General features: G+C 36.5%; 1 protein-coding gene across 1 annotated transcript in view; it reads right to left on the bottom strand.

Annotated features, from left to right (window-relative positions):
* The window catches only part of LOC121323554 (ephrin type-A receptor 3-like), a 113,656-nt gene that overhangs the window by 11,551 nt on the left and 79,500 nt on the right, over window positions 1-22,605 (bottom strand). The window contains exons 9-12 of the mRNA XM_041264673.1: window positions 16,768-16,835; window positions 16,242-16,367; window positions 13,936-14,121; window positions 1,926-1,987 (exon numbers count right to left, since the gene is read on the bottom strand). Of these exons, the coding sequence (XP_041120607.1) occupies window positions 1,926-1,987; window positions 13,936-14,121; window positions 16,242-16,367; window positions 16,768-16,835 (442 nt within the window). The remainder of the gene's footprint in view (window positions 1-1,925; window positions 1,988-13,935; window positions 14,122-16,241; window positions 16,368-16,767; window positions 16,836-22,605) is intronic.

Raw genomic sequence — 22,605 nt, 5'->3', positions numbered from 1 at the left:
CTGCTGGTTATTCCTAGAGTGAATAAAAATAATATGGGAAGGGCCTTTTCTTGTAAAGCTCCTAAATTCTGGAAATATCTGTCTTTTTCTATCAGGGAAGCTGGGAAATCTTACTGCTTTTAGGGCAAGATTGAAAATGTATTTTTACAAAATAGTTTTATCTATCTTAGTTTTCCTATTTTACAATCCAAACCACATTTTATTTTTGTCCTTTTTTAAATACTAATTTTATTACATTTTATTTTTGACTCTTAATTGTTATATTTCTACAAACTAGCTTTGTTTTTGCAATTAAAACCACATTATCACATTTTTTAAATTATTTTATCAAATTCTGTATTACACTTTTAATTTAATGGTAATTGTTCATTTTCTTGTGTGTGAAAAGCGCTTTCAGATCCTTTTGATGAAAGGCGCTGTTGAAATGTGAACTTGTTGTTGTTGTTGTTGTAATAATTGCAAATGATATTCAAAATGTGTTTGAAACACTGAAGAACCAATTCCTGTATTTTTGTTTTTTAAATTGACATCTCTATTAGGAGGTAAAGACTGGTTTCAGTGACTTCAAAATCTGTCAGGCAGTAGTTTGTTTTTCAGGGGGGTTTTTTTGTATTATTACCCTACTGTTATTTATCTCCTGACCTAGATATGTGGGGTATATGCAGGTCTCAAGGGTTCTGCTATTGAAAATCACCAGACCCATTCCTCTGATGACACACTGACTGATGCCCTCAAATACTCAATTTGCAGTCTTGCTTTATCAATCATGGCTGATGTCAATATATTGCTCAAGTACTGTAAAAGTCTTAATATAGTGGAAAAATCAAAGATGTTTGGTTTTGCCTGTGATTTGATGCTTCATTGCTCCAACCCCTAATTAAATATACAGCTATGGCCACCTGTTTTGCATCACCCATATATAATTAAATATTTTTGCTGCATAAAGTTGTATGAAACCTGTTGAATAATGTGACATTAAGATATCGAATTACATATCACTTTGTAGTTTTCTATATAAAACTGACACATTTTAAAATGTGATATTTTGAAATCTAACATGACATACTTACTACCGGAACTATTATGGCTTCTGGTAGACTTTAGCGATATCAATTTGTTGTTTTTTCGATTACATAATATTAAATAAAAGATCTACATTATGTTCATATAGGTGTTTTTTTTCCCTAAAATATTAGGTGATGCACAACTTTTGGCCATAGCTGTATGTATTCAGAACAATACAGCATGAGCCATTACTCATAAAACTGACAGCATACTCATATTAGCTTGTATGTGAGCAATAGAGAATATTTATGCATTGTGGGGAAATACATGTTTTAGCTTTTTATTTAACATTTTTATTTCTATACATATGTAATTAAGATATCCTCGCAACAAAAGCACTAGCAATGCTTTGATTAATGAAGTTACTACAGAATACAGTGATGGCATTTGGCAATGTTGGGAGAGTAACTGTGCTAATATAGTGGAGCCTGATCAGCTTGAATGCTGAGGTTTGGGTTAAGTGGTGATCTCATCTACTGCACTTTGATATAGAGGTAGGTGAGTGCTACGATTGTATTACCAATCTAAAACAGGTTGACATTCTAGTAGATACAATTTCATAGAATATTGACTTTGATCTGTAAACACAATGATAAAACACCTCCATGTTCTGTGAAGGTGTACATTTACAGATGTCTTTATTGATCAAGTTTGCGAATCACGCAGCACAGCTTTGTAGGTGAAGCGTTGTCAGAAAGTCACGGCAAACAGCCAGTGCAGCTGATTTGGATTTTGAAGATTGTTGGTTTATTTTTATTTTTTCTTTGTGTTTCCTTGCTTCATGAAAACTACACTGACAAACAGCATGTTCAGTTCCATGCAGTTGCTTATGGAAAAACAAAAAGCTGTACATGTCTTACCTTAAGGAAGGAATCTAAGGATCCATTCTCCATGAATTCTGTTATGATCATTACTGGCTTGCCTGTAATTAAAAAAAAAAATACAATAAAAAAAGAACTGTGATTTATCACTTCTCATGAATGAGAGCCAAATGGAAACAAGAAAAAATGTCTGCAATTGATTAGTGAAAGCCTAAGACTACAAATGACAGCAAAGAAGTGATTCTGAAGCTTGGTTAAAATTTTAAGCTTATAAAAAAGACTGAAATCTCTTGAAATGCTTTGTAATTGGAGTCTTATCTCATCCTTTGTGTTTGCATTGGTGTCAATAAAGTAAAGAAAGATAACAGTAGAATAATTCCTATTGAAAACCTTAAATGTGTAAAGCCATGGAAACCAGATGTAATGTGTGTATTTAAATTACAAATATTTAATTGTGCAAGACCAGTTTAAGTTAAGCAATGTCATATGTTTAATAATCTGGCTACTAACAGGGATTTTAATATTGTTTAATTTAGACTATAAATAATAAAATCATTCTGCCTGCCATTAAATCAATAAACAAAGTAAGTTATGAGATATGGATATTTTTTATTACTGTACAAACTGACTTACAACAAATCACTGACAGCACCAATAACTCCCAATTTGATTCAGTTAATGGCAATGGCATATTTAAAAAAAAAAAAAAAAAAAAAAAGTAAATGCGCCTCATTTAATCTGTCCTCTAAATTGTGCCTCTTATTCATTATGACAGGGTTTAATCAAAGCTTTCAATAAACGTCAAAAGATAATTAGAGCTAGCAATCCACCAAGGATATCTTTGTCCAGAAATATCATGAATGTTAATGAGTTCCTGTTTAAGAGAAGAGGGGGGAGTCAAATGAAGGGTGCTTTATGATGGATTGGAGCAATGGAAACGACAAGGGCAGCAGTGGGGGATTCTTTCTGCCAGTGGGAATACTGTTCACCCCATCTCAATATGTCAGCTGCTACACATCATGCAGCTGAGCACCTGTGCTTACAAATGATTAAAATGCTCCCCAGATTTCAAGCAGAGAAAACACAGTGTCAATCATTCAATCAAGTGTGTCTCAGGCTCTCAACATGAAACCACTGGAACGGATTTCTTGATTACCCTTACAAGCTTCAACACATATCTTCAATTCTGCAGTTCTAGCATAAATCTGCTCCACCCCAAAACCCCCCTTACACAACTGCTAATCCTATGCATGAATCAACAAACTGTGCAGGAGAAGAAAATAATAATAGAGTATACAGCAAAGGGTTACCTGTTCTTCACAAAAAACGATAAACATGTTTATAGTAGAAAATCAGGTGCTGGGAAATGGTTGGTGTAGTTAACTAATCAACTGGTCTTTCAAATCATACAACAACCATGACTTTGGCACAGTTGATGATTTAATACATGGCAGGTGCATTGGCGGCAAACAAATCTCACAGCTGTCTAAAGTGTATCTGATTAATATATGTATTGAGTACAAATACCAGAAACCAAGCAGCGTAGATAAATATCTACACAGAAAAAGGAGCACATGTGTGCAATGAAGACACTGGTTTGCACATATTATTTGCTGCCCAGTTTTCCAAATGCTTTATATAATCTGCATGTAAACAAGAATTCAACCACATATGTTCTGAAGGTGTTTCCTTTGAATCCGAGTTTGGCATTTAAACACTGTACATTTGGTTTTCCCATTTTAAAACAGTCAGTTACAAAAGGATCAATTCTTTGTGCATGTAAAATATCCCCATTGTGTTCCCGTCATGCATTCCAGCTATGGCCTAATATTACAGCTCTATGGGTTTCACAAAAGCACAGTTGCTGAATGTACTGGACATCTCATAAACATACTGTATGCTGTACTGAAGTTTGGTTTTAAAACATGCCTCACACCCTTAAGCCAGCACCACAGGATTGGACCTTACATCTGTTGATAAATGGAGGGTTTCATTCACCATGGTCATTGATTCATCACACTTCATGGTCACAAAATCAAAGGAAAACCACAGGGTGCCTTGACTGAAATTAGATTGTGTTGGGGTGCCAGATATTATTTAATGGTACTTTAAACATGTAGCCTTAATATATAAAAACTTTGTGTGAAAAGTAGAACCCTTTGCACAAGTTTAATGTTAGACATTAGACACTGGTGTTAGGTAACTGTTAGATCTTACCTCCAACACAGCTTTTCTCCTCCCTCACAAGATAGCTTTGTTGTCAGTTTGCTGAAGTAATAAAACTAGCATTATTCTGTCCGCTTTACATTATCCTATATATCTCTATTATGCCTGAAAAGGCTGCAGGTGTACAGAGCGGTGCACAATGTTACAGCTACATTTTACATGAAGTAGCTGTCTGGGGCCAGGACTTGTAAATAAAGGCAATGTCAGCCGTGATGAATAGGCCTCATTTCCTGAATCTGAAGCTGCTAATGCTAGGAAGCATGTTGGAGACAGGGGAGGTCAATAACCACGCAAAAGCAACACAGCAGGAACCAAGAGACTAGGCCTCAACAGCCTGGGTAAAGGCTGTTATACATCACCCAAATTAAATCACTATCTCATAGTGATAAATTCCCTCCCTCAGCACAAAAAAAAAATCCAATTCCCTTTTACTTTTCTCCCATAGACTAATGTAACTGTCAGTCTTGCTTCAGTTAAGTGACCAAAGAGTACAAAGACTGAGCAGGCCTAATCTCTGATGTTGGCTCTTGTGACTGGTTTATCAAGGTGATGGATGGAAAAGCCAATGGCATTTATCTTTACTAAAGGGGTGGTCTTAAACCTGGATCAGACAGCCAAAAAGACAATGACCTGCATATGCCCAATGGGGACCTGGCTTTGGAAATAAAGTTGTTGCTATAAAGAAACATAAAGCCTCAGCAATAGTTAGCTGTTTTTAGGTGTTTCTTAAGGAAGTACATTTCTGCTTTGGGCTAAAAAGATTAGAAAAAGAGAAATTAGTTTTAAGCTATAACAGACTTTAACTTTTGTACAAAAGTCTGGTACTTCAGGTAAATCTTTTAAACTGAGGAAGAGGGATCCGTCCATACGTATGTGTTTAACATTTATTGTACATTTTACATATATTTTGAGAGATGCTTGTCCAATTCTTTTTTTTTTTTCAATTTTGTCGTCTCCAATTTTTTACCATGGTTTTCTCCCCAATTTAGTGTTCCCAATTATTATCTGTATCATCGGCTCACCACTCACAACCCCCCCGCCAACTCGGGGAACAGAGGCTGGAGCACGTGTCCTCCGAAAACTGCTCCTGCCAATCTGTCATTTTTCGCACTGCGGATCCACAGCAAGGCCACCAGACCTATAGTGTCGGAGGATAACACAGATCCAAGTCTCCACTGCAGAACCACAGGGGCTCTATCGGCCACAGGGGTCGCTGATGTGCGGTGAGCAGTGGATTCCCCTGCCGACCTAGGCCCTTCCCACCCGGGCAGCGCTCAGCCAATTGTGCGCCACCCCATGGGAACTCCTGGTCACGTTCGGCTGTGACATACCCTGGACTCGAACCTGCAATCTCCAGGCTATAGGGCACATTCTGCACTCCATGTGGAGCACCTTTACTGGATCCATGCTTGTCCAGTTCTGATGAAACATGATAAGGACATTCTTTGAGTTATTTAACACTTTAAATTGGAGGATATAAGAAGTCATCTGTCTGTATGTGTATCAATTATTTCCAATTAAGATTGGTTAGAGCATTATTTAGCACAGGATATTAAGTGCCTGGGATTGTTTACAGATGTACAGTATTTAGTGAGATAGTAAGCTGTGATGTTCTACTAATGGCTCTATTTTTTTAATCTATTGTTGGTCTGGGATATACAAGTCACTAACACTCTTGTTACCTTTAACATTTATGAGTTAAAAATCAACATAAACCTATGCATTACCCACTTCCCATAAGTAGAGGAAATGAGGAAGTGCATCTAATTGAGTTTAAGATCAAATGCAGTCATCCCCCAACAAAGATAAAAAATGACTAAGTAAAATAACATCTCTAAATATCTCTATTTTGCTAAATTAATGAATCAGAAATTGTATTTAATATTTTCAGCAATATTGTCCGAAACGTCAGATGAAAAGCAGCCATCTTTCATCTTGTTCACAGATTGCTCTCAGGAAGGCAGCTTAATGCAGACGTGCTATACCTTTGGACAGTCCTAGGGCAGGTAAAATCTCACTTGGTAAGAATATAATTGGCAGGAGGATTCACAACCCACAGCATACAATGAGAATATTGTCACGTAAAAGAAATACAGGTCTCAAAAAAGCAAAAACCCAATATCCCAGTATTGTTTATACACAACTCAATAGACAATTTAAATTCTCCGGTAAATGTATTCTGTTCAAATGTTAACTTTAATGGAGTTCACGGGCCATGAGCCAGGGCTTCACCCCTTCCTAATTTCACCCGTCTGTCATTATTGACTAATTTCACCTGTCTATCATCATTGACTCCCTATTTAAACCCAGTCACAGCTCAGGTCATTCTCTTGTGTTTTGCTTTTTCCCTCCTCCTCCTCCCTCCTCCTCCTCCTCACTTCTTTTATATGCCGTATGCCTCTGTGCCAGTCCCCTCTGGGGGGAGAGTGAGTCTCACTTCCCCGACCTGGAGTTCCAGTAACTCTGCAGGTTCTTTGTGTGGTAAGATGGGACCACCGGCCACACTATTCTTTTGCAGCTAATGCGCTATATCTTGCCTCAAGAAAGAAGGGTCTTACTTCCTACTTTACCCTCCTGGGACGTGGCCCTCTTATTCTTAGTGCTCAAGTCTCATAACTAACAATTATTCTATTTTCTTCCTTATGTCAGGGCTTCGTATGAGCCATTCCGTCTTCTGAGGGTCTAACCCGGTTGATAACTGGGACCCAGTCGCGAGGCCGAGCCTATACCGACTCTCCGCGATGTCAGAGGACTGTCTTTTCAGGGGCTCAGAGGCCATTAGGACTAGCCACGGCTCCATAGGGAAGGCTCTCTCGGTTGGAGTCCAGCCCGTCCTTTTCTCTCTACCTTGTCTAGAGGACAAGCCTCCAATCCTAAATTGCAAAAAACACTCCCTTCCTCTCATAGCCCTGGCTCAGGCCCCGTGAATGAAGTGTTTCAAGCATCACTGATTTATATGAATAAATGCATTGTGGAATTGGAGCCAGATAAACATTTCAATATGGATAAGCAGACCAGCTTGTAGGTTTACGTCTTGATAGATAATCTTAATCTTTCAGAATCATGGTTTAAAATAAAACCTCACACTACATGTATCTGAAGTAATGTATTGTTTTGTATTGAAAATAATCTTCCTTTAAATATTTGTTATTGTATCAGTACAATAGGGATCCGTCAGAAACTTTACCTGTCTGATCAAAAGGGATAATTTAACTGCAAGCTATTCATGTCAAATAGCATTTATAAATGAAGGAATCCTACAGGCATTCATCATTCAGTAACCACACTGAAACAGACACAGGTGACATTCATGGAATCCTGCGATACAATCGCACAGTAGTAAACTTGGTTTCTTGATCTCAAAATTGCACCTAAAGGCACGTCAGTCTAAGCATTGGAAACAAACAATACAAACACGTGAACATGTATTAACTGCAAAACATTTCCTTTAAATTATTATCTGCAAAAGAAATACGGCTTGACTAAAGGCTCTAATCCTTGATGATTTTATTAAGGAAATACGCTTTTATTCAACGCTTCAGGTTATTAAATTGATGTATGTCTGAAACTAACATGCTCTATCTATATCTCTTAATTACTCATAAACCTCCAATACTGAAAGTGTGATTAAAACTGGCCTGTAGAAGAGCTATATACAATACATCAATCAAACCCAAGTGTGCCATTGGATTTTGAGTGTGATTGTGATGTGTATGTGAGGGTGCCTGTTTACAATATCTGTGAAATAAGCTGTCAAATAACAAATTCTGTGTGAATATGTTTCAGATAAGTATATATTTTTGGTATTTGCCTTAAATAGACTGATCTACCAATCTGATATGTTGTATCAAATTGAATATCTATGTTATTAAAAGCAATGATTATACAGCATGGAAACAGCACAGTATGTATATGCCTTTACACAATCTAATTTCATATTTTTAGAAAGTACAGTGGCTCTCAAATGTATCCCCCCCCTTGGACTTTTCCACATTTTATTGTGCTACAACATGGAATCAGACTAGATTTAATTAGGAGTTTTTGCCACTGATCAACACAAAAAAGTCCATAATGTCTAAGTGAAAAATAAAATCTACAAATTGTTCTAAATTAATTACAAATAGAAAATAGAAAATAATTGATTGCATAAGTATTCACCCCCTTTGACACACCTAAATAAGCTCTGGTGCAACCAATTGTTTTTAGAAGTCACATAATTAGTTGAATGGAGTCCACCTGTGTGCAATTAAGGTGTTTCACTGATTTCAGGTTAAATACACCTGTCACTGGGAGGTCCCAAAGTTGGTTAGTACATTTCCTAACAAAAACTACATCATGAAGACAAAGGAACATTCAAAGCAAATCCAGAATAAGGTTCTTCAAAAGCACCAATCAGGGGTAGGATATAAGAACATTTCCAAGGCATTGAATATCCCCCGGAGCACAGTAAAGTCCACTATTAAGAAATGGAGAGAATATGCCATCTAGAACAGGCCGTCCTCAAAAACAGGCAAGAAGGGCTCTAGTCTGGGAGGCCGCCAAGAGGCTTATGGCAACGGAGTTACAGTCTTCCATGGCTGAGCTGGGAGACACTGTGCATACGGCAACAATAGCCCGGGTGCTCCACAAAACTGGCCACTATGGGAAAGTGGAAAAAAGAAAGCCACTGTTGAAAAAAACAAATCTCGGCTAGAGTTTGCCAGAGGGCTTGTGAGAGACTCTGAGACCAAGTGGAAGAAGATTCTATGGTTTCATCATCCTGAGAACACCATCCCTACCATGAAGCATGGTGTTGGAATCATGCTATCATCTGCGTCAGGGCCTGGAAAGCTCATGAAGATAGAGGGCAAAATGGATGCAGCAAAGTACAGAGAAATTGTGGAGACCTGGGACTTGGGAGAAGATTCATCTTCCAGCAGGACAATGACCCTGAACATACAGCCAAAGCCACACTGGAGTGGCTTACAAACAAAAAGGTCAATGTCCTCGAATGGCCCAGTCAAAGCACGGACCTCAATCCAATTGAGAATATGTGGAAAGAGTTGAAAATTGCTGTTCACCAAAGGTCCCCATCCAATTTGACAGAGCTTAAGCAATTTTGCAAAGAAGAATTGGCAAAAATTGCAGTATCCAGATGTGCAAAACTGGTAGAGACTTCTCCAAATAGACTCATGGCTGTAATTGCTGCCAAAGGTGCCTCTACCAAATATTGACTCAAGGGGGTGAATACTTATGCAATCAATTATTTTCTGTTTTGTATTTGTAATTAATTTAGAACAATTTGTATATTATATTTTTCAATTTGACACTATGGACTTTTTTTGTGTTGATCAGTGGCAAAAACTCCTAATTAAATCAATTTTGATTCCATGTTGTAACACAATAAAATGTGGAAAAATCCAGGGGGGGAGGGGTGTGTGAATACTTTTGGAAGCCATTGTATTTGCTGTTAATTAAAAATCCAAGGTTATTGGTGCATTAAAATGATACCAACTTTTAACTTGGCAGAACCAAGTTCAACATGGAGAACAGTTACACAGTGTAAATATCCATAAATCATCAACTAAGAAGTAAATCACCATAATATTGTATTTGCCTTGCAACAAAATGTAAAATCTAGTTCACGTTATCTTTAATTTAAGTTTGTATTTCCTACTAAAAACATATACCAGAACAATTTCATATACAAACACTGACTGTCCAATATACACTTTACACAATCCACTCCTAAACTCCTTTAAATTTCACATAATAAAAGGGAAAGAATTGAAGGAAATGCATTGTCCTTTCTCTTAATCTGGAGAGGCATGGCCTAAAACTGAGGAGGCTATACGTCTTTTATTCTGAGAAGCTTTTGTCTCTGATTTGAAGATTAGAGAATAAAATAAGTCAATTTCTTTTTCTTTACTTATGATACAATACAGCTGTAACCTGGAATCAGGCTGTAATTTTCAAATTTTAAGAGCCAATTTCTGACACTGCTAACCTCGGTGTCAATAGAGTATTGATTTTCCAATCCGTGTTAAACCAGTTGGCAGAAAATAGATATATCCTGGGTCTGTGTTTTAACAGCAGTTCATTTGAAATTCTGTTAAATTATCTCATTCCCTGATAAAATTGCTTTTTTTTTCAGAGTTAATCCCTTGATTTATTGAATGTGAATGCAGTATATAAGAGTCACTGAACTCAAGGTCTGGCCTGGTCTGTATCATTTCTATAAAGCACATACTGAAATAGAAATACCCCAACATGGCATCATAGCTTTGCCAAGTAGACAGCAGTACCAGAATACAGCTTTAAAAGTGTTCATTTCAAGAGAATTAACTGTAAGCCAAAAGAACACTTCTATTTACATAACTATTAGCATATGTGCAACACTGGGTTTGTTGCATTTATCTTTAGCTTGCAAGGTTATTGTTTGTTTCTAAGCATAAATGCATGTAATTGAATGACTGCCTCACCAGAGACACTATTTTCAGTAAAATATGTGACTTTACAGTAGAACTTATTTACCAGTTCTGTAAAAAATCAGATATCATGAAATACTTGTTCTTTTAGTAGTAGCTAGTATCTTTTCTACTGATGTTACTCTGAACACCAACACCAATGAGATGAACTGAAATGTCAATGACCAGAAGAATATTGGTATGTGCTTTGTATGTTGATAGTTGCAGAACCAGATTGATAACTGAGACACCTTACTGACTAAACCAACTTTCAGACAGCCTAGAGATAAACCGGCAGATGGCTAGATAACAGGTAACTGTACAAATAAAAACTGACTGACACAGGAGTAAATAGATATTCAGAAAGACAGCAAATGCAATGTGTAGATTGTTGTTCCATTGGTAAAACACCAATTTGCACAACAATAGGGATATCCGAGTGTTGCTTTGGGCATTATAGTCTCCTGTTGGTAACTACAGTTCTTCCCTCAGGGGCTATAGTTTCGCACTATGAGCCTCCTCTCCAGTCCATATATATATATATATATATATATATATATATATATATATATATATATATATATATATATATATATATAAATGTTGTTCATTTTTAGATTTCAAAATAAGTTATTTGTTCTACCACTTGAAAAAGACCCAATTATATTTCAATTAATTTTTTGTTTCCATTAATTAAATGTGGGGATATGTGAAAATGACAGCTGAGTCTCAGTTATGTGCCTGAGGTGGTTGACCTGACCACACATTAACTGCCACATGCAGCCTCCCTGCATTCTGTGTAACCTGTGCTGTGATCTGTGAAATTACTCCACTTGGCCATCAATTACCATTGGTATCAATTCACACTGGATGAAACCCATCTCTCAATTGCATTCTCCCCTTTTGGAGGTTCATTTTGTGTAGGTAACAAATCAGTTATGATGACTTTCATAAGCTCATACCTTTTGCTCTCTTTTCTCTTTCTTCTTTGGGGTTTAGGCTCAAGTTCAACTTTCAAAATAATTGCTTGAACTAATGTTAAAGTTAAAATATAATTTAATAAGTTGCCTTATGAATATCTTGTATTACTTTTTAATTGTGTCATCAAGTTTCATCATGTACAGCACAATGTATTATAAACCATTTAATACACTGACTTTTTTTTTTTTTTGTGTGTGTGTGGAGTTATCTGCACATAATAAGAAGTTATCAGGGCTGGTGAGGGCAGACACCTGGAACAAAAATTACAAGGGTCAGCTTCATCACATATGGAACTAGAATTGGGGTAGACCACTGACCCAGCACAGAATAAAAAAACATTTTAAAACTAAAATAAAAATGGAGATTGAGACGAATTGGATTTTGGATCCTAGGACCCCCCTGTGGTTGAGGATAGAGGGGAAAAAAAGCACCTAAGGACCAACCATAGGAAGAAGCTGCTGGATTTTGTCTGTGAGACTCCAAAAGCACAGCTGAGGGGTGTGTGACGCCAGTCCTGTGCTGGAGGAGGCTAAAGAAACCGTGACAGAGGTAGTCAGATGCATACTAAGGGAGCAATGGGAGGCAGAGCAGTCCAGCTTGGCCCAGGAGGGTGCTTCTGGTGCCAAGAGTATGGACACGAGGAGGAAAAATGCCAGTATGACCATAAGAAACCACTGGAGGAGCTGCTGAAGGGAAAGATGGAGCGGTTACTACAGAAGCCGGAAATTTCTGTGGAGAAGTACACACCGCGAGGGATCGTCAGCAGTCACAGGAAGCACTGCTGAGGAAAAGACAGTATGACCTGCAGCAACACATACAGACCCAGGATCAGGGGAATGAGTGGTTACAAGCTCAACAAGAGGAGCACCACAAGCTCAAGAACCAACTGCAGGAGGTAAAGAAAAGTATGGAGGTTCTCACCCAGGAGAAGGCAACTGCCATTGACCAGGCCGAGCAGTGTGAGAGGAAGCTGGCAGAGTGGGGAAAAAAAAAAAAAAAAAGTTTTCACAGAATCACAGCCCTGTCAAATCACTGCAAGGCAAGTTGAAAGAAGCAAGATGGTGAGAAAGAGTGATATTGCTAAACAGTCCAGAACCAAATCTGAGAGGGATAAGGTGTTTGATGTATACACAAGTGCTCTGCATTAAATATGTATTAGCTTTACAGCCTTGGATTTATACTTAACTAATTCCCTGGTCCAATTTGCAAAGTGGTTGTTAATTTCAGGGGCTGCATTCCCTTTTTTCACCTTTATATAGGGAATTTCTCCAACGATTTTCATCTACAGTAAGTGAAAACTTGTAAATTCAAATCTGTACAAGGAAGACATTGTTTTGTTTGTTTTTTTAAATGGCAAGGTTAAACTTGCACATTGCCATTGCATTTCCCAGACATAATATGCCTAGAGACGACACTGGGGAGAGTTTAAAATACAGATGTTCAGTTTGTTTCCTTTCCCCCAATAGAATCAACACAGAGCCAACATTTTAGAAGGCCAGCACTAGAGTTTGAGATCTAAGAAGAAAAAATGCAATTAGCAACAATAAATAAATAAATAAATAAATAAATAAATAAATAAATAAACTGCTTACTATTAAATATTCATGGTCATAGAAATGCACCCAATTATCAGATAAAAATTATTCATATTCACCACATTATAAATATGCAAAGTGCCCATAACAGCACAGAGGATTGTTGATTCCTGTAATATTCTTGTAGTGTTTTTGATAGTGTATTTTATAAAAGGAAAACAAAAATCTATACAATTCATATACTATCTGTTTTATTATCCCACTTCCTCTTCAGAATTGAAATTACTTTCTGAAGACAAAACTTTGAATCAAGGCAAAAGTAAAGATAGTCAGTCTGTCCAAAACACTTTATATGTACAAGTACAGCAAAGCTCTAAAAGATCCATATAAATATATCATACAAAAGTAGTACAAAAAAGAATCAAAGAAACATGTATATTAAAAAAATGTGTTATTGTATGTTAATAAAGATGTAACATAAAAAGGAAAACAAGACACAATTGGGACTTGTACTGCCATGTGTTCACAAGCTTCAAAAAGGGGGAGAGGGCAAAGTTTGTCCTGGTTCGCATAATACAGACATTTGATATTATTGAATAATATTATAATTAAGCAACATATAGAATTAAAATAATTCCTCAAACCAGCTTGGTTTGAGGGTCCTCCACCTGGCCTGCTGGACGAGACAATAGACCCCCCCATAACAGATAGTTGCAAGGGGTAGCCAAAAAGGTGGAGTTGCGGCAATGTGTATTGCTTGTCAGGACATTTCGAGGGGTTTGATCAAAAAGGCCTGTTTCTGTATATGACAGTGGAGGGCTTGTACATTGAAGTAAAAACAGTATGAGCTTAGTTACTTACACTTGGTCACGACTCCCTCCAGTCGGATAATGTTGGGGTGGTCGAACTGACCCATGATGCTGGCCTCGCTCAGGAAGTCCCGCCTCTGCTTGTCTGAATAGCCGGCTTTCAGGCTCTTGATAGCCACGTTAATCTCTCGCTTGCTGGGCAGCTTCAAGCGACCACTGCACACCTCCCCAAACTCGCCTGTTGAAAATTGAAAAGATAATGAAACAATGTTCCATTTGGACCTCTCAAAGTTCCATTGCTGCTTTCTTTCAACCCTTTGACATTTCTGGGAAACACAGGAGTTCTGAACTGAAGTTCTTATATAGTTCTTATAGAATATTGATCATTCCCTCATCTGTTTTTCAGATGGCTACTAATAAGGAAGATTTTTACAACAGATTTTTTTTTGTGTGTTTTAAAATATGTTGTGCTGAAGATTCCGATCTACGTACTTATTTTTTTTCTTTGTTAATTTGTACATACTGTAAGAATATTCACAAAGAGAGCATCTACTTTAATGATCCTAACAGTGACATTTCTTAATGCCACCATTATTTAACTGCACTAATGTGCTGTTGTTATCCCCCATGGGTAATTCATTGAGCCACTTACAGTATTAACATGAATGAAATCCACAGGACATTTGTATTTAGATCTGTATAGAATCTAGTGCAAAGAAATCTTTCATTTTGACTTCCAGGTGAAGCCTTCCACAGACTGCATTGCCAATGGTGCAGTTCATCCTTGTGGGGCCTGTTTCCCAAAAGCAACTTTAACCTAACCAGCATTGTGAAACCATCCTAAGTGCAATGTTTGCAACATACCATTGTCACTCCAGCCACTCTTGAACAACTACTTGAATTCACATGCGATCTGGCGTAATCTTAACATGTTCGTGGAGGTCGCAATGCACCGTGGGAACATAAAGACACAATTTAGATAGAGCTGCTATTCAGAGGATAGTTGCTTTGACTCATCAGCACAACCACAGACACCCTTGTAGTCGGCTCGATGCAATATAGTTCACATAAGTGAAATCCTGCCATTTCTTGCAAACCTCTTTGCCTCACGGTAGACCAGTGTTTGAAGCTTTTACTTTAATTGCAATTTCATACTTATTCTTTTTAGTTTGATTCATTACTTTTTTTTTAGTTTTACAGAATAATATATCCTTGTTTATTTCTACCAAATTTTGGGTCAATATATTTCATTTTTTCACTTTTGCCTGCATTTTCAACCAGTGGTGCATTTTTCGCTTGATTTACAAGAAGACTATGATTTATATTTAGGCTTATATTAGTTTCAAATGTGTTTCAAAGCCTAACGATGCGCGTGAACATCACAAACAAGCTGCACTTTCACGTGGGGTTTTGGGAAACACGTCAACAGAAACTAAAAGCAGCCGCATGTTCATTGTGACAATGATCATGAACTCCAGGTAATTCTGTTATCGGGAAAAGAGCCCCTGGTCCAGGCACCTCCAAAAGTTCACACCCATGCTTGTGGTGTAAAAACACATCAAAGACGTCTGTAGATTTCTCAAAGAAACTGCAACACGCCCAAGTAGACAAAGTACATTTAAACCTCATCTTTGACAACCATTCTTTCTTGTTTAAGGCTATTCTTAACACTGCCTCTGATTAAAAGACGGTTACACCCTGGAGTCCAGTCCTATTAAATCCTCTTTTTTTTGTTTAATCATTATCAGAACCCTGAAAAGAACTGGAGCCCGAGGGCATTTTTTAATGAGTGTAACTAAAATCTAGGTTTGCGATTATTAACACAAGGTTATTGAAGCTGTACAGAGGTAGCTTAAGGGACACTTTATTAAAAGTACAGAACCATCATCATCATTGATCTGTATGCAACACTGCATACATCTTATTAAAAACCGGTCTTGACAAGATCAGAATTGTACAGAGAAAACAATTACTAGAAGAGCTTGGTGCAATAAAATAAAATATTGGACAAATTCCTGAAAAAAAAAAAAAGTTAAAAATTATTTTTATTTAAAAAAAGATGTTGGAAAGAGGCTATAATCTGAAGCATAGTCCTAATTTTAGGTATCTTCGCAGTTACATGATAATATTAAGCATAAGACGTGCTTTGTATGTATCTTCAAAACCTGGGATGAATACTAGACTGTATATGAATACTTTAAAAAACTAAAACAAGCCATCTCAAAAGGTGAGAACCAATTTGGGATGCAGCTTTGTTCATTCTTTAACAGCACAGTAGTTATTGAAAGAATTAGAATCTTGGGATACAATAACATTTTTACATAGTTGTCAGTAACTTTTGTTTTGTATTGCTCTTACCGGCTCCTATTACCCTCTCAATTCGAATACTAGATGCCTCAATCTCCTTGGCAAAATCTCGAACAGCCTGATTAGGGTCTTCGTAAGTGTGTGGGTGTATGTAGGTCTTGCTCCCAGGTAGCTTCACTGTCAAGAGGACAGAAAAAAAAGAAAAAGAAAATGTGTCAGTCAGTCTCTCCTGTTCATTAAGAACCTGCTCATTTAGTCACGGGAGACACAGCTTCACTTTTAACATCATTAAGTATTTTCTTGGGCAGGCATTAAACTGCAATTTTGTACTGCAGATAGGCTTCAGAGAACAAGAGATTTCAACATGATCATTTATCACCATCTCTGCCTAAGTGCTTTGCCCCTGAAGATTTTTTTTTTGTCACCAAAATTGCAAATATGCCTGATATTTTGAAGTTCCAAATGCATTTTTCTTTCTTAGCGTGTGCATCCAACGAGCATATTTGTTCTTACACTTTAAATGGTGCCTGTTGACAGTATCTACAGTAGGTTCAGTTAACCCTATCTGAATGCTTACCTCGACCATGCTGGAATTGCAGTTTTTCCTCATCTGGATCTTGTTTCGCTTTGATGTAGCCACAATGCCTGAGAAGCAAAGAAGAAGGTATGCATCTGTTGTAGCCAATATCAGTATTAGCTTATACATTAGTAATGTTGTGTTCATAGCTTGTTGGATAAGACAAGAACATGAGAGTTATTATAGAGGCGCTCCAGAGTGGTTTGTTTAGAAATACACTGCTTTGAAAGTAAGAAGGCTACTGTGATGGAAATGTTAACAATGGCATGGGTGGTTCATCTAAAGAACAACAAATCATGGCACCTGGTTTTATGAGTGGCTAAATCCTGTGGATCTTTTTTTTATAGTTCTGCTATGCTGTATAAGCTCTTTTATGGTTGCAGTTTTCTTTGCTTTTACTCCATTAGAATAAATGTAATCAGTCATCAGTCAATTGCACCAGCAGAGACATTAAAACATGCCATTGCTCTAAATATAGCATGTATTTTTGAGTCTATGTCTTTAAATATAATTAAGGTGAAAAGCTAAATTGTGTAAGATTCAAATTATGTGTCAACCACTCTCTTGCCTACAATTAAAAATTATGCTCATTTGCTTAAGTGCCCATTTACAGCTCTGCATCTTTTTTTTTTACTTTCTAATGAATAAAGGTTATTAATTGGATGTATTTATATTTTGCTGTCCATGCTGTAAAAAAAAAAAAAAAGAAACAATTTAAAAACAAGAACAAATCTCCACACACGATATGGAAAAAGTCCTGGGAATTATTAGTATGGATATGTAGAACTGTTAATTCACACTTGTGTCAAGTGATTCTACTGGTCTGATGTTTCGTCCTGTTAATTCTTCAAGAAATACATTAACTATTCAATGTCTAGTTACAGTATTTGTTAATTGAAATGCCACATGTTACCCAATCATCACCATCTCCTTTTGTGACTAGTTAATTAAAAAATAAAATGACTATTTAAAAATGCATTTGTCCTGTTATGTTTCTACATAAAATGGCTTGTTAATGGATCAAAACCTGGTTTGATAAGCTAGATTTTTTAAACTACTGCTTCAGAATAAATAATGGGGCACAGAAGATCATAGATTTCCGTTTGGAAGGATACATTTGGAAGGATACGTTTACATTTTAAGATGTTTTGATGGTAACATATTTAGGTTCTAAGTTTGCACTTTCCAGTTCTACTTAAGTATTTTTTAAAAAATCTTGAATATCAGACAACCTACAGCATTCTAATGAGCACATTTTTACAAGACTGAAGAAAATATGAGGAAGGCAGCAGATCCCCGCTGTGAACAGAAGGCGGTTATATAGCGCTCAATAACTCTGAGCTCAAATTCAATTTTAAATTTGAATGTACACTTGAAAATGACATTAAGACTAAATAATAAAATATAACATAAATCAATTTTCTTTCTCCAGCCTTTAATATTACTTTTTTCTCTGCAATAACCTCTATCGAATGTCACAAAATACAATTAAAATGTTCCAATGTGCAGAAAAGATGTAGATGTAGACGCAATAGTATAGTACACATAGTTAGCTATTATAAAGATAAGCTATTTGAGATATAATACACAGCTAATATATATATTTTTCCTACTGATCAACACAAAAAATTTCCATAATGTCAAAGTGAAAAAGACAATCTACAAATTGGACTAAGCTTAGCTAAGCTTTTTTTATTTTTTCATTTTATTTTGCTTGTTACTTTTTACACAGCCGAGTAAGCAAAACATGAGCAGTACATGTTAGTTACATTGAGCAACTGTGGCAGTAAGAATAGAGGTCAGGGTCCACTGCCATGAGCTTTAACTCGTCCCTCATGGTTTAAAATCTAAAATCAGTAGCAAATGGGGGTGGTTGGGGGGAGGGCATCTGTTTATTTGTTTCCCTCTTCCTCAAGACAGCATGTGCCTGTGATTACTAGCCATCTACCCCTCTCTGGGCCCAACACAGCCTATTAGGCACAACACATGTCTACAAGGGGTGTCCGATTAGACCATTTGGTAAACGGGAGGTGACAATCAGACCTCAGGTGGGGAGAAATCTCAGAAGACCAAGACTGTGCTTCTTCTGCATCTGCTATGTGCTGCGCTGATGGTACATTACAGAGACACAATGGGGTCCAGCTCTAATTTACATACCGTGAACAACTGGGGTCTGGAAAGAATATTTAAAGCACTTTTATTAACTACTGCAGTGTCAGGTGAGAGAAAATATGATCATATGTAATTGAACATTTATTGTTTAAAAAATATTGAAGCTGCAAAAAATGCAGGTTTACTCTTTTGAAATGCTGCAAACATTACAAAATAAAATAAGCAATTTACACTAACTAATTAGCAACAATCAATCATTTGCTTGCTTAACGCTAGCTATCCACAAATAATAGACTGTTATCTTTCATAAAAACAGACTATAAAGAAAAACTATCTGTAAATAACTTCAAACTTTGTGAACAGGGCCAATTGCCAGTAACAGTCATTACTGTTGCCTCCTGGCAGTGTCAGAAGATACTGATTAGAAAGAATTTTGTATTGACAAAATGTCTATAAACAGTCTACACAACTCAGCTTTTCAACTTCTACTGATTCCATATAAACATAATGCCTTGACGTAAGACCTTGTTTTTAGTAGACAAGATTAAATACAGTAGACGACATGCTTGGAACTTTAAGAGCACCAAATTCAACCGAGTTAGTGCAAGTAAGAAAGATATTTCTGAGAACCTCATGTTGCCATTTTGAGATTTTTGTAGGCCACCCCCAATCTCTATACCAACATAATTCTGACACTGATATTTGAAACTCTACTGCATACTACACGTTCCACCCCTTTCCTTTTTAATTTGCATACTAATACAGTTTTAACCAGCTTTAACTGCAGGCATCTGTTTGTCTTTCTGAATTTCAATTTCCACTATCTTGAGTTTTATAGTGAAAATATAAGACTAGGTTCTGGTCATAATTATAATGGCAAACAGAGTTACAACCCAGAGCTACCAACATATTGCAACCTTGTTGAGCTAACTTTAACATGTTTTCCTGTCACTTAATTTACAAATAAAACAGTAATTGCCAGTTATTGCAAAGCTAACAGTTGGTCTCTGATAGACATTTTCTAATTCATTCATTCTTCCATTCCCCTGGAATCCACCATTGCAGGTTGTTTTTTTTTTCAAAATAAGAGGAGTTTTATTTACAGTATTAATTAATGCAAAGTTCCTTCCCTAAGGAATGAAACTAAAGCAAAGGAGTTAGAGGGCAGGACTAAAACGAAGGCATTAAACAGCAATAACTATATAAATTGCATGTCAGATGGCACTGCTACAGGTGCTTACAAGTTTAACATGATAACCATCTGTTTATTAGGACATTAGGCATCACGCCACGGTACAGAATGTGAAATTTATGTCTTAGTAGCTGATGTGATTGCACATGTCTGTTTTTCTAATACAATCAATGGTGTCACCGTTTGTTGTGTGGTCTAAGTAATTGTTGTATCTGATTTAAAAAATAACTCGGAAGCTGCTGGTAGATGTTTGCAGTACATCTTAAATCAAGAGTCAGCCATTTGATGAATTTGCTGATGTTCTTCGGGTTGCTTGGAGTACAACAATGTGACGTTGACACCTTCAAGTCAAGGTACCAGCCACGTTCTCTGTAAACCAGTATGCAGGTTATAAATAACAAAGGACAACCACATTAAATCCTTTACAAATTCAGTACCCGGCAATTTTGTATTTTGAAACAAATCTACAACAATAAAACAGACCAGACAAGATATAGAAACATATATCTAATACCTTATAGGTGGAAGCAGCAGGATCAACCCATCAAACCCTTGAATAAATGATCAACCAGATTCATGCTGTTTCTCAAATATTTTTGTTTTCCTTTTCATATTGAAGAGATTTGCCAGGGAAATATTTTTTTTTTAGATAATGAATGTTATACGGGTATTTATTTTGAGAAATTATTCTTGGTGCTCCAGTCTTCCTCCTGCCAGTGGTAAATGCTTATCCAGTGGCATCTGTTATGCTGTTTTACTTGCCTGGAGCCCTTTTTCAAAATTATCTTTTGTATTTCCCATGCTCTTAATTTTCATTCTGCTTTTTGTGCTTTACTTGGTTATTCTCATTTTTCTCTTGATATAAAGCTGAAATTAACCAGGGTCTATAATAGCTCTGTATGTACTGTAGGTAGCACACACAGGCAAAAGCACAGTAAAGCGGCTGGTGCCATAAAACTACAGGTCACTATTACTTATGTACAGTAATATAACATCATATGTTGGTTCTTCATAACCAGCTTTTCATACATTGGATTTTGATCTGAGGTTAAGAAGACATGCATGTTTACATTTTTCTGGTGAAATTGGGTTGAATCCTAATTCCATTCAGATTGCAGAATTCAGGCTTTATTGGGTAAAACCTTAAAGTCTGAACCTTAACCTTAGAAACAGACCTTCTTTTACACATGAAAGACTAGGATGACAAACAGAGAACATCAGCTGTTGTCTCTGGTATGTTTGCCATTCAAAGGGTCTTTGATTTCCTGGTTGCCTGGAATACAGAAGTCTGGCACCTGCTATCACTATGATAATCAGGTACCTACTATCAATATTATAAATCTTCTACCCAATTTACACCAGAAATGTAATTCAGTTTGGGGGCCCAGATAAGCCAATCGAATTGTTTCTATATTCCACACTTTCCAGTACACGTCTTTTAATTTAAATGCCACTACTATTTAAATAAGTCTACTTAGATTGCTCACCTTCACAGATTACGAGAGGCTTCACATCTTGTTTTAAACCCTTTGGGTACGGCAGAAAAAAGCTATAGCTGCTCATAAAAACTGAATATCATCTTTTGGCCAACATGTATTCTTCTATCTCATATCTTTCCATTATCTGTGGGATTTTCTTCCATTTGGAAGTCATTCAAATCAATCTTTTGAGGCTTTATACATCTGTAATTAACTCTGAACAGTTTAGACATGTACATGGAAATAGCAGCCCATGTTCTTGAAATGCATTCAGATTGAAGTTGTACAACACAGTATAGTAGCAATGTATAGCATTTATTGTATGTACAATGAAAGTCACTAAATAGTATACATATAGTACTACTGCTCATTTGGATTGTGTGCAATGTAGATGATATATGCCTCTGCCTGGAATGGAACTACTGAGGCATTATATTTTAAAACAATCCAATCCCTCATCAGCAGACTCAAGGCAATCAAGCAGTCAAACAAATGTGTTTCTTTAGCCTAAGTGTGCCTTGTATGACGGTGTACAGTGGCCTGTGTTACATAGAACTACACTTGAGCCAGAATCAGCTCTTGAATGTATTGCCTTCTACAATGCACTCATCTGCTTAACCATTCAACTTTGCTTAATAAAAACATAATAATCACAAGAATTACACTTTAAAGGGTAGGTGGAAGTGCAATTATTTTTTTAAATATATATATATATATATATATATATATATATATATATATATATATATATATATATATATATATATATATATATATAAAATGTACTAAACATGCGCAATGCTGTTAGCAACTTTTTAGGGAATGATTTGCGGCAACATTTTTAATTTGCAGTTCAGTCATAGATGAATATGCAACTATGGGTGTTTTTGCATAAATTCACAGAAAGGAAACAAAAAATGTGGAGATATTACATCTTAAATATTATAATGAGATGTACTAAAGCTGCGGGCCATTGCGACACTTACAATCACATCAATTTGTTAAGAGCTTTTGAAAGAATGTTTCAAACAATCAATTGTTGCTGGCATTTCCCAG

Source organism: Polyodon spathula, chromosome 11 (genome assembly GCF_017654505.1).
Source record: "Polyodon spathula isolate WHYD16114869_AA chromosome 11, ASM1765450v1, whole genome shotgun sequence".
NCBI lineage: Eukaryota > Metazoa > Chordata > Actinopteri > Acipenseriformes > Polyodontidae > Polyodon > Polyodon spathula.
Note: the sequence above shows the minus strand (reverse complement) of the source record. Positions and strands in the feature narration are given on the sequence as shown.